We start from the raw sequence: 13163 nt of genomic DNA, 5'->3' as shown, positions 1-13163 counted from the left end.
ACCTTGAATGAAAATGTACCAGCAGTGCTTATTCTTCATAGAGAGTAAACTAAGCAATTGCTTCCTTTTAAGTAAATGGCAAGGCAAGCACAGTTTACCCTCTGACATAGCTGTGAGCCCAGCTTTCATTGGAGAGTGACTGAAATGATGGACCTGATCCTGTTTCTATGATGTGAGTGGCATCTGTGCTTTTTGCAGGCAAGCTGAGGCTGGGAGGACTGTTGTGATGCAATTTAAGTTGTATATGGAGCATGAGGTTTCCTGACCTCATTCTCTTCTGTTAATAGTCTCATCCTCAATATGGATCTGCCTTTGCTTTAAGTTCCCTGAGTATTATATTGGTAGCTGTTGAAATACTTTGACCTGTGCACACCCTGGGTATTATTATTTTATGCATTGAGTTTGCCAACTGCATTAATTGTTTATATTGTATAATGGCAAACACAGCTGAGAAGCTTTTGTGTTCTATTTGTTTCATTTTTCACAAGTCAGTGGATGGCAGGGGTGACAAGGACCTCAGTTGTCAGTTGTAGGATCTTAGGCAGGTCTACTTAGATGCAGAAATTTCAAGTGAGTGCTTTAATTCAATGTTGAGCAGAATCCACCACTCCCACACACAGTTCTATTGATGAGGAGAGGTTGTGGAGTGCAACAGCTTTCTCAGACCTGCCCTGTTTAATACACATTTGTCTCTATGGCCCCTTCCATCTGACTTGAGCAAACCATTACAAGGGTTTCATCATCTTTAATTGGTTTTAAAATTTTGCTAGTTTCTGATTTGTACACTGAGTTAGAAATAGGTCTTTTCTCTTTGAAGTATTGTAAAGAAAATAATATTTAAAAGTAGATATTTGACTTCAACATGTGACAGCCATTTTATGAACAGGAAGCAGATAAAAGATTGCTTAAAATGACATATGGAAACTTAAAGTGGTCAGATGACAATTTGTTTACAATCACAGAAACATTCCCAGTTAAAGCAGTTGCAAACTTTATATCCTTTTATTTGGCAGAACAATTATAATATGCCTATTTTTAATTTATCCACTGCCTTGTCCACTTTGTTCATATATAGACATTTTGATGCAGTCTGAAAAACATTATTCAGAAACAAGCATAGGTCGTGTGCGGTGTTTTTCACCTTCTGCACAGATGCACAGATTTTTGCAATACTGTCAGTTAAGGATCTAAAAGTGACTGAGAACAGACAGGGATTGGATTTGAGATGCAGAGAACAACTTTCTTAGCCATCTGACTTTCCCCCTGGGGGAATGGATCCAGTGAGGCTTGAGAGAGGGCATAACCTTTGCATATGGGATATACATACGGGATATCTAATAGTGTCAAGTCATGATTGTGTGTCATATTTAAGTGCTCTCCATTTAGAGTACTTATGAGAGTCATTTCTCCTCCATTTGATTACTAATTCTTAGTTAGTTGTCATCTATAACTGTGTAATACCACACTCCCTTGTACTTGTTGAACATAATACAGGCCTAATTAAAACAGCAATCCATAGAAACTGGTTTAAAACTTCAGCAGATGAAGCTGTCTCTGTGTAGATGGTGGAATCATATTTCTCTTAAACGAAGGTATTTGAGATGAGCATCTTTGTTACTAATAATAGGAGAGTGCATTGGAAAGCACTCTCTAGAGCAGACCTTCACAGTATGAATGATTTAAGATGTCCCCAAATCGCTGGATGAAATATGAAACAATGCCATGTTGTAGGGGGCTCAGCTGCAGTGGCATTTAACAGCTGTTGCCTGGAATTTTCTCAGTCACCCTAAGTCAAGTGAGTAAAAGGAACAGAAGTTCATAGATGGGAAGCTTCCAGGACTTACCTAAAGAGTTGTTCTTGGCAAATTATGATGTAGCATTTTTCCTTTTGAGCCAACATAAAAGGAGTGCCTTGGCATGTTTGCAGAAGGCTGTGCTGCTGAATGGACTCTGCCTGGAGATGTCTTAGAAAGATAAAGGATAAAAAGAAAATTAGGTGGAGCATAACCTTCAGTATGTAGCCACCTAGATTTTACCAAAGGTCAGTGGGATCCAGTTAGCTGCTGCCTCCTGGAAGCAACATTAAAGTGGTTTAGATTTTAAAAATTAGCAATTGACACATGCATCAGTCTTGTGTCAAGCCAGGCCTGAAGAAACTGGTATATCAGTGGAATGCAAAGCTAACTGGGTTTTTTTATACAGAACTAATACCCAGAGCTCTGAAGAGAGCTGTGAGCATCATGTGCCATAACCAGAAAATCCCCCATTACGTTTGCAGCAGGAAGTAAGCAAGAAGCTTTTTACAAGGAAGGGAGCTAGGATTGCAGTGCAGAAGACCTTAAGATTTCTCAAAGCAGAAGACACCATTAAAAGCATATTTGTAAACAGTTTTCTGCTTTTATAGATAAGATCATAGCTTTTATTTGTTTTTTCTTGACTACCAGTCACTGCATAATACTGTGCTTATAGGAACTAAATCAGATCTGCTCTTATGTCCCTGGACAGGCCAATCTCTTTGCTTAATTCTGATTTCTCTTGGTTGGGAAAGATGTCACAGAGGTTTTCAAAGGTGCTGGCTTCCAGTGGGCCCAGCATAAGGATTTTGAAGCCGTAGGTTGGAACAAATTGCACAAGGGTTCTGCAACCCAGAATGCTGCTTTAAAACAAAAGCCTGCATTGGAATATGAAGATGTCAGAGGTAACACTGGCCTGTGAAATCACCTCAGTTAATGGGTGAGTCTGGACCATCCTGCACTTCCAGAAACGTGGCAGGCACTGGAAATGATGTGCATACTATTAGGAATAAGGAAAAACAGATCGGAAAACTAAAGCAGCAGAGGCAGACATTTTTTGGTAGCAACCACAGCCATAAGCTAAGCATTGCCAAGTATTGCCCTTTCCTGACTCCTTGGGGAGTTTGGTCACTGAGGTGGTTGGGAAGAACTTGTATGAGAAAGGAAGGCAGTCCTCAGTTTGGATTTGGTCAGCAGGGACATTCAGCTTGAGCAGTCCTGCCCTGCATGACAAGAGTGCAGTTTCCTCAGTGAAGCTTTTTGTTCAGATTGTTTAAGGATGTAATTAATCAGTTCCTTTAGTCCTTTGAAGTTTATTAAGCACAAAAAATAAACTTTCCAGAGCAGGGTAAAACTCAACCCCAGGCTTTGTTAGAATAACAATTGTTTCAGGGAATGTCAAATTTAAACTCCCTCTGTAGGAGGGCACAGCTCAGTTAATTGCCAAGGAGCTCTGGTCCATTGCAGATGTAGAATTGGATAAAGCTGGGCAAATGTTTGTGAAAATACTATTATTCTAAGCAGCTTAGAAGAAAGAGACATGAAAAATGATCCATGGACTTCAAAGGGATTCACTTTTCCCCTTAGTTATATTTACTAGTGTTCCAGCTTGAGCATCAACTCTTGAGTCAGCTCTTGGTAAATGAGGCTAAGGCTCTAAATGAGACTCTTTTGAAAATGGAGACCATGCTTCTTAGTCACATCAGGATGTTCATAAGGGGGACTTGCAGTAGTCCCCCTGCTAGCTAATCCTTGGCTTTCATTTAAAGTTTCTGCACAGCATCACTGTTCTTAGCCAAGGCTTCAGGTTCTGGACAGCCTTGCAAGCCCAGCCCAGGTTGTGCTTCTCAGAGGGCCAAGAGCACAGACCCCAGAGCAGCTTCGTGCACCTCCATTCCCCCATTCATGAGCCTGACAGAGGTTCACTTGGCAGCAGTCCTCAAGGAATCTGTGATTTTTTGGGAGCTCCAAGAAGGAGCTGTCTGGCCACGCCTCTGTCCCCTGTCTGTTCTGGTCCTGAGGACTGGTGGAATGTGGGAGGCAGAGGTAGCTTCCCATCCAGGCATTCCTTCACTGCAGGATGCTTGGTCCAACTCTCATTTGATTTTTTGGGTTGCATGAGGAGCATCCATTCACATTCTCAGGATGTGATGTTCATTATGGACATTATGTTCATTAGGACTCTGGTTCTTCAAGCACTTTAGTAGTAATAAGAAGAAGTGTGGGAAGACTGGGGAAGAGATAGCATAAGAACTGAAACAAAACAGACTTAGGATGAACCTTACTATCACATGACTGTTTATATTTAAATAATTTGCTTGTGTGGAATTTATCCTCGAATTGCTTGAATCCTTGTGCTGGTAGTCTTTGAGTTTTTTATTACAAAAGACAGAAAATAAAATTAGTGAATGAAGTCAGTTCATTTAGCTTTGTATAAGGTTTAAGATAAAACGCTTCTCCCCCCCCCCCAAAGTATCTGTATATGCAAACTATGCTCAGGTGATAATAGTGAGTTAAAGCTACTGCTGTTTTCTGGAGAATTCTGCAAACAATAAATGTGAAGAAATTGTAACGTTATCAAATGATCAGACTCCAGCCATGCTTTTGGCTTTGGAGAATAATTTCTGCAAAGGAAGGGTTTTCCCTTTATATTAAGCAAAACAGAAACACTTACTTACCCTGTAATATTTAATGATGGTAGCTATCTCCTCCTGTTTAGATTAAAATTACAGGCCTCAGATTGTAAGTTGTAATATTTGTTCTCTTCTGATTGCTGCCTTTAGCTCCTCAGTAAATGCCATTGACTGCTCTGTGGGTAACTCCAAAGAAGCCTCCAGGGCTGAATACATTAAAATCCACGGCATTCCACAGCAAATGAAAAAATTCTCTCCAAATTGCCCCCACGGTTTTCTACTGGCCTTCTTTATGAGCTGCAGGCAAACAGGGGTGATATGTTGTGCTTGTCCTATTCCTGTTTATTTTCCTGTTTTAAATATAGCAGAATATATAAAATAATGAGGTGATATTCAGAAACAATCCTTTTGCCAGATCTTTCATCTGTTATTCTGTATAATCCTAATTTCGGTACAAAAAAAAAAAAAACCACAAAAAAACCATGGAGTGCAGCTCAGTATGTTACAAGATGTTTCTTTTCATCATCATGGTCCAATAAAGTACACAACCCAGATATTAACATTGGAGTACGTTAGGATTTCATTACTATTTGATCTATATATTTTTCAGATACAAATAGATAAAAATGAACAGCTTGTAACATATATAGTTATGGACTATGGTTTTTTGGATTTACAGAATTCTGTGGTGGATTTGAGTTTTGCAGCAGATTTATTTTCTCTAATTCAGTTAAAATAACTATGTAATCACTATTTGTGCTGAGTCTGGTTTGAGCTTCATTTTCATAATTCACCATGGGATTTGTCTGCATAACTTCTGATGGTTAATGACCCTATATTGATTGAGATTCTCTTTTGTGAGTCTGTACTGCTTGTGACTTGATAATGAATCAGTCAGATCACTCCATTTTAGAGAGGAAGAAAATAGACAGTGTTAACTTACCAAAAAAAAAAAAAAAAACCCAAAAAAAAAAGACCCCCAAAGCGCTGTGTACTCTATATATTCTGTAGGGATTTTATCGTGACTGTAGTACATGCTGTTCTGAAAGTGTCATACGTGCTTTTGTTTTTGTGAACTCAAATGCTGTAGAATCTGTAAAGATGCAAGATTAAATTTTCCATTGCCATTTTTACAGATAACAGCCCGACGACAATGGAAACATATTTATGATGAATTAGGTGGTAACCCTGGAAGCACAAGTGCTGCTACATGCACTCGCAGACATTATGAAAGGTAAGATAATGAATCTGAAACGCTTGTTTAATAATGAAAAAATTAATTTGGAAAGCTTTCAAAGCGTTTTATAAAGAATTAGAGAAAAAGATAGAGAGTCTTCTTAAAGATTTACTAAATATTTCCCCAAGTTTAGTCAGATAATCCATTGTAATTTAAACCAGAGTGTCTGTCTCCAGTGACTAAATAAATTTTAAAAAGCATCTGACTTTCCTTTGGTATAGATCTTAATTTTTGCAATATCTTTCCAGTAAAGAAGCTGAAAAATTGAGGTAAACATACTCAAGGAAAATAAGAAATAGCAGCTAATTGATGCAAACATTTTTCCTCTATCATTTTTTAGTAATACCAATTAAGTAAATTGTTGTTTTGATCAAAATAATGGGGTGGCCCATAATGCAGGGTGCTGTTAATGTTGTAGGTCATGCCGAGCATTGGATCCTTCTTCTTTTGTGGCATTCCTTCCCTCCTCCCTGCCTGTGAGCTGCTGCCAAACACCCTTTCTCTGCAGCCATTGTTGCTGATCAGAACTGTTGAATTCTTATTCTTCCCATGTAGATAATAACTTCCAGGGCTTGTGAAGCCAGCACACATTGAATAAAATACTGGAGCTGGAATGTTGTTTTGATTTGGTTTCTAGAAACAACTCTTGGGGCTTTTTCTTTCCTTTTCTTTTTTCTTTTATCTTTTTTGTGGTTTTTTTCCCCTGGGTTTTTGTTGGTTGGTTTTTGTTGTTTTTTTTCCTTAGACAAGTAAATGTGAATAAAAGCTCAGCAATTTTCAGCTCAGATCTCTTGTTCCCAGGCATAAACAAGTCACTTTGCTGGGCTCAGGAAGAGATTGTACTTGCCTGTGCAGCAGGTGGCATGGCAGAGCCGTGTTCAGTGGGCTGTTTCTCTCCTTATCTCAGTACCTGGTGTGTTGGCTTCTCGAAGAGAGATGCTGCCATCCTCATGAAGGATAGGAGATTTGATCATGCTCATTTACAGGAGATATCTCCAGCAGAAGGGCTTGGGTGCACAGAGGAGTTGCATGTAATTAATGCCATTATAAATGTTAGAAGCTTTTCTGTAGACTGAGCCAAGCAGCAGAGCGAAGTGAGTGAGTTGCTGTGGATGTCAGATAGGGCTTTTCCTTGCCTTCATGTTGCAGAAAAATGTTATAGATTGTTTTATTGACTCATCAGATTGTGGGTATTCAGCTCTTCCACCTCCATCATTATAGCCCTGGGAGTCTCAGCGCTTCCTCTTGCACCCAAGCCAGCTGATGGGTTTCCAACTGGCAGTCTGGCTTTTCCCTTGCCAGATGTTCTGTGTGGGATGTTATTTGACAGAGGAGACCCAGGCACACAGAAGTATTAGGTCTCTGTGGGTTTGGGTTGCAGAGGGAGCATTGCTGAAAGTCTGGAGTCACGAGAGAGCACATCTCTTGTAGTTGTGGAAAAATTAATGAACCCACCTCTCTCTTCTGCTTTCCTGACAATGTTCAGTGCTGGTGGTTTGGGGTTTTTATAGGCAGAAAGCCTTGCATTGCACTCCCATGCACAGAGTCTCGTGTGTGACTGACTCAGCACTTTCTTGGGTATGCTCTGAAGTGCCACAGAACCCATAGTGCTCACTGGAAAACCTAAGCAGGCTCCTGATGCCTTCCAGATTGAAAAGCCTTTCCAGGCTACCCAAAAGCAGTTCTGCTTGAATCAACCTGGTTTGAGGAAGGAGTCTTCTAGTTTGTGGTTAGATTAGTCTTAATACACTGAAGAACTCAAATCTGAGTTCATGGATGCCAGTCTATCTTGTAGTCCTGGGTTAGGTCTGATACGAGGCAGCGCATAATTTTCCTCATCCCTGGCATACTATTAAAAGATGGCATTTTCAGAAAAAATCTTCCAGGACTTTTAGGTTATCCCTGAGCTTACCTAAAATGTTCTTCACTAAATTTGGTTGGAAAAAACAAAACACGTATAGAAAAAACCTCAGTAGCTCATCCAGTCTCTATTTTTCTAGTGTTAGATGCTTTTTTTCCACCACAGGAAAGCTGTATTAAGCCTCAGACTTGAAAAAAAGTGAATTAAATTGTCACGGTTTGTTTCAGCTGGTAATTCTAAGTACAGCACCTGTAAATGTAATGCTCATTTATAGGCAAAGAGCTCAGATGACATTTAATCTAAAACTAGAACTGCAGTGCAGAAATACACATACTCATGATTCAGAACACACATCCATTTTCAAACTTGCAACTCTACAGCTGTACAACTAAACTGGAAATTGAATTAAACTGGGAAGCAAAATGCTGAGTAAATCTCCTGATTTTTCCTTTTGGAATCCCACTGGCCTTTCCTTGCTTACTGGAGGCAGAACAGGCAGTTCCCTGACTTCACTGGCCCTGCTGCTTTGACTTAGCCTTGCCATTCATCTCTGCAAATGGATCTCAAGTGCATCCATATTGTGTTAACCAGCTCTCTCCCAAGAGAAGCTACTGGCTGTTTGCATCAGCTTTAGCAAATCAAGGCTGTTCAGGTGGCAGCCACCTTTCAGTGGCATCCTTAGGATGCTGAGGAGTGCAATGGTACATATGTCCCAGTTGAGGCATTGCCATCCCTCCTTCCTGCCTTCTCCTGTTCCCCTTTGCAAGGTGGAGTTTTACACACAATTTCAAAGGCCAAAGAGAGAGAGAGGAAGAAAGCTCCATTAACAACAACCAACCAACCAAAAAAAGAAAAACAACCAAACACAAAATACAAGCATTGGAGGGGGCAAAACTGTCTCTCTGTCTACCAAGTCCAATGAAGAAATACTGCTTTCTCTAAAGGTGTTTATAACCTCTGCAAAGCTACTATGTGGCTGCAGACTCATGGTACAGGGGATGGCAAAAGCTGGAACAAAGCCAGATTTAAAGGCTTTGGGGAATGTATTGTTCTGCACCCTGCTGTTCGGAGCAGGGCTTGTGGTGGTAACTGCTGGTGTGCTATAGGTAGGTAGAGTGCTGCAGCTGGGGCAGTGTTTTCTTTATTTCTTTGGTAAGAGGGAAATCCAAAAGGTTTTGTGTGCATTTTCAACTGATTCATTTATCATTAATACAGTTCATGTTTCTAGTAATTCTTTTCATTTTAGAATAAGGCAAGGCTGCCAGTCAGTAAGTATTATTTTTATATTAGTTAGACAACTTTTGTTTTATTAATGAGTATAATAACAAAAGTGCAGGTTTCTGAGTAGAAGCAATGGGTGTTTTTATTTAAAGCATAGCAGGCATTATATAATGCCAGTGAATGTGTTATTGTCATGGCTGGTCTGGACCTGCCTCTGATTGGGTTATTCCAAATAGGCCCAAGCACTTCATAAAAATGTCTTTGTCAGCCTAGTTTTCCTTCCAAACCTATTCATCTCTGTCAGTTTTTAATATTAATACCAGCCTCTTGGCTATAGTCCATTAGTACTGTACTTAATTGCTCATGTTACAGATAATTACCAATATAAAAAACATGAATGTTTTCCCATCATGGGACTGTTGTTCTGTGCACGACTTGGACCATACGGAGCTTATAAGGTGTTGTTTTGGTCATTACTTTCTTCATTTGTGCTCCTCTAATGCACTGCCCTTTCACGTTCACAAAAAGCCAGAGGCATGTGTGGTTGCTATGAGCTGATTCAGCCTACACTGTTCCCATGAAACTCTTACAGCCCTTGTCAGTACCCTACATCTCTCTCTTATCAAGAAACCCTCAGAAATAGCTACTTTTCTGCGAAGCACTCTGCTCCACGCTGTCTTCCCCTAATAATGCAGATGTGGTTTTTGCATGCAGGGTTTGAGGTTTCTTTTCGCTTTTACACAGAACAAATGATCGGCAGCTTTAACTTCCTGGCATGAGCAGTAGGTTGTGTTTCTGCAGTGCTGATGACGTTGTTGTTAGGGATTTTTTTGTAAATATTACACCACTGCTCCCTTCTCCCCGCCCCCCCCCCCAACAAAAAAAACCCCAAACAAACAAAAAAACCCCCAACCTGCTAGTTGGCAAGGTTAAAAAAAAAGTTCCCAATAAAATACATTGAACAAAACAGAAATACTAGTAATTACCTGTTGGGACCTTTTCCTGGCTCCAAGTCTGGTTGTGATTCATCTTGGTTTCCTCCAGAGCAAGTATGGTGCACAAACTGTGCACAAACACACGTGGCCTGAGAAATTGAGGTGTGCAATGGCATGCACTAACTCTCCTTGGCTTCTCTGGTGGATAGACATGTCACTGTTGGAAGGTGTCGTGGCAGGCAGCTGTGTGGTACCATAGACCAGGAGCATCCTGCCTCTTTTGGTGCTGCAGGAAGCTGGGCTCCCTTGGGGTCTCCAGCAAGGATGGACCCAGAGAACCCCATGGCCTGAGTCCTGCTCTTCAGCAGCATGTCTCCTGTGCTGGCCCTGGCATTTTGAAAAACAGTCTGTCTGGTCAGACACAGCTGGAGAGGGATTTAATAGGCCTTGTGCTCTCACAAAATTAAGGCAGCTGAGTGGGGAAGTATTCTGCAGAGACACAGCCATCTGGAACTTGAGGAGGAGCAGGTAGATGAGATGGGTTGTAGTTCTCCACAATGGGGCAGGGTGTCTTTGCCCACATATTTGGACACTGAGCTGCAGAGGGTTTTATTCTGGCTGTGAGTGTGGCCCCTGGGCACTCGTAGAGAACCCTGCACATCTGCCAGGGGACTAAACTTCAGGAGATGCAGTGTCTTGTACAGATCAGAGCCCATTCTGCCATTTTTCTTTCTAAATCTCTCACGTAAAAATTATATATGATCAGAAACACAAGGCAGGTCAAAATAGGTCCTTTATACAGTTTCCCTTGAACAGCCATAAAGTCTGTCTACCCTGAGGATATTGTGCAGTAATTCAATATGCAGGAGAGCTCTGTCTTCCATGCAAATGCTGTTTGGTTTTCTAGAACGTTTGGATAACTTTCATAACATGTAAGCATTTCAGTGGAATTTTGCAGGAAATAACAGCCAGTCATTAGAGGGAGCAAAAAGTAGTGGGTTAGTATAGCATCTGCATGAAATTGCTTATGGTTATCTTTTTATACACATTGTAATTAATAGAAGGTTTTGATTTTCACTGTTAAGTGTGAAAACATCCCCAGGCAAAACTTAATCAAATGTTATGTCATGCTGTAAACTACAACTGGCTCTTTGTTTGACCCAAAAAAAAAAAAAAAAAAAAAAAACAACTTGCCAAGCAACAGTTTTCTCTCCTTGTTTTATTTTTGTCTTCACCCCACTTCCCTGCCCCCCCTCATACTTTAGCTGGCCCCAGACTCCCAGAAAACTTCACAAGTTGCAAATTGTCTCTGTAGTTTTCCATCAAGCACAAATTTAAGCCTGAAGATAGATGAAGTGTCTCAGTTCTCTCTTTATTTTACTCTAGGTTTTTGGTTTGGGTTTTTTGGGTTTTTTTTATAAATAACAAGAGTTTTCTACTTATGATTTTCTGCCCTCAGGGCTTTATCATTAAGATTAAATAACTGTACTCTCAAACATACCACTGAACAAACATCTTTTCAATTATGTGAGTAACAGATGCTTTAACAAAGGAACTATTGAAAATTCAGAAAGCTTTCCCCCTCCCCAAAATTTAAAAAGTATCACATGACAGAGGAATGTAATTGTTTAGCATTAAAACAGATCCCTAGCTGTCCTTTCAAAACATCTGAGAACATGAATTTTTTTTTCAAAATTTCTGGGATTTCAGCCTCAGCGACTCACTGGCCAGCACTAGAGTGAGCAGGAGCCCTCGAGTGCACACTGCTGGACAGTCAGGCAATGCCTTTAAGTGCCTGCAAGCAGATGATCTCTCTCCTGGTGGGGAATTGTTTTCCCACCTATATCCTTCCTTTCACCCAGGAGTTTGTCCCAGCAGAATTGGGGCATGCTGTGTGCTGCCCAGTGCTGCTGGGTGCGTTGTCCCCCGAGCAGAGAGGCAGGTCCTTGCCAGGTGTGCCCACCATAAACATGTGCCTTGGCACTTACTGCAGTGCCCAGAGCTTTGGGGTCCTAAAGCTCAGTGCTTGGAGTCAGTCAGTGTCATGCATGGCAATCTCATTTCTTGACATCCAGGAGTAGGGACACGCTCAACACAAGGGGACAAGTCCTTTTTCCTTGCTGGGAGCTGAGTTGTCCCAGGAGGGTGATGCACAGTAGGAGGTGTGCCATTCTCTTTTGCAGGAGGAGCACCAATGAGTAAGCACCGAGATCTTCTCTCTGAGATTGCCCAGTGACGCTAGGAGTCTCCACCTTGTACTTCAGGATTTTGTTAACGTGAAAGAGAATGCCCCTAGTTTGTTCAGCTTTTTGCAATATAGATGTAACTCAAGAGCTCCCAGGATGCCCCAGATTTTGGAGTCCTCACAGGAGACCTGCACCCCACAGGCAATGCAAAATGACATCTGTAAGCTTGTTCTGATCCTAGGAACCAAGCGTTGCAGGGACTTCATGAACCTACCAAACAAAATGCATGTTTGCCTTTAGGTGCAGAAATTATGAATGTGGCCAAAACAGACTCTTGTAGTGGTTTTGGTAGAGTGATCTGGGGAAGTTGCTCTGTGCGCCCCACCCTTCCTTTGACTCTTTTCCATGCAGTAAGTTTGCACCAGAGGGAAAACACTGGAGTTGTTCATCTCCCTATGCTGAGCCCTAGGATCAGGAGTGCCTGATCTTGCTTCACTGGGCTGTGCAGAGAAATCAACAGCTGTGTTTGTAATGTCACTAATTGCCAGTTTACTTAAAATGAAGTGTCTTTGAATTCTCTTAGAGCAGTGCTGTTCACACCTTTCAGCTGTAAGGCATTCTCATTACCCACCAGCACTCCCAGCGGGCTGTGAGGAAAGTTGTCGTTGAAAGGATGAAAGAGCCATTTCTTAAAGGAGTGTAAGTTCTTTGGAAAGAAAATTGAGCTCCGGCATATTTTGTGTTTACTGATAAAATACGTGCCACTTTTGTTCCTCAGACAAATGCAAATAACGCCATTGCTATTGTGTTCTGCACAAAAGAACGTGAGGCTTCTTTTCATAACCCCTGTATTGTAGCATGCAATCCAGGGAAATCAGACTGCAGAACACACTGCTTCATTTCCTCAATGTATTTTATATTCCCATTTTGGAAGACAAGCTGAGACCTTAAAGTTTGGGTTACTCCTCTGCCCTCTTTGCTGGGAATGTGTCACTGGTGCCCAGGAGAGCTGCCTCCTGCTCCTGGCTATCCCCACCAGCTGATTGTTGCTGCAGGTTTCCCTTCTTGTTTTTCCCTTGCCTACACTGGACCAGTGCTCTAAGATCTATCCTTTTGAAAAGCAGCAGGGTAAAAAAGATAAGACTTCTCTTGGGGTCGGAGCTCAGTCATTCCTCCTCGCCCCTTAAAACAGCTGAACGTTTTGCCACTGACTTTTTTGGGGGAAAGAATCAGGTATCTCTCACTGAAGTTACTGATAGGGGTCTGTATTCACCACAGTGGCTGTCGCAGCCCTACG

General features: G+C 41.3%; 1 protein-coding gene across 3 annotated transcripts in view; it reads left to right on the top strand.

The window, feature by feature from the left end:
• Positions 1–13163, top strand: part of ARID5B (AT-rich interaction domain 5B) — a 114582-nt gene that overhangs the window by 88294 nt on the left and 13125 nt on the right. For all 3 annotated transcript variants that reach the window (XM_062496522.1, XM_062496521.1, XM_062496520.1), the window contains one exon: positions 5563–5660. In XM_062496522.1, the coding sequence (XP_062352506.1) occupies positions 5563–5660 (98 nt within the window). The remainder of the gene's footprint in view (positions 1–5562; positions 5661–13163) is intronic.

Source organism: Cinclus cinclus, chromosome 7 (genome assembly GCF_963662255.1).
Source record: "Cinclus cinclus chromosome 7, bCinCin1.1, whole genome shotgun sequence".
Taxonomy (NCBI): Eukaryota; Metazoa; Chordata; class Aves; order Passeriformes; family Cinclidae; genus Cinclus; species Cinclus cinclus.
The sequence above is the reverse complement of the archived record's forward strand: the minus strand, read 5'-3'. Positions and strand labels throughout refer to the sequence as shown.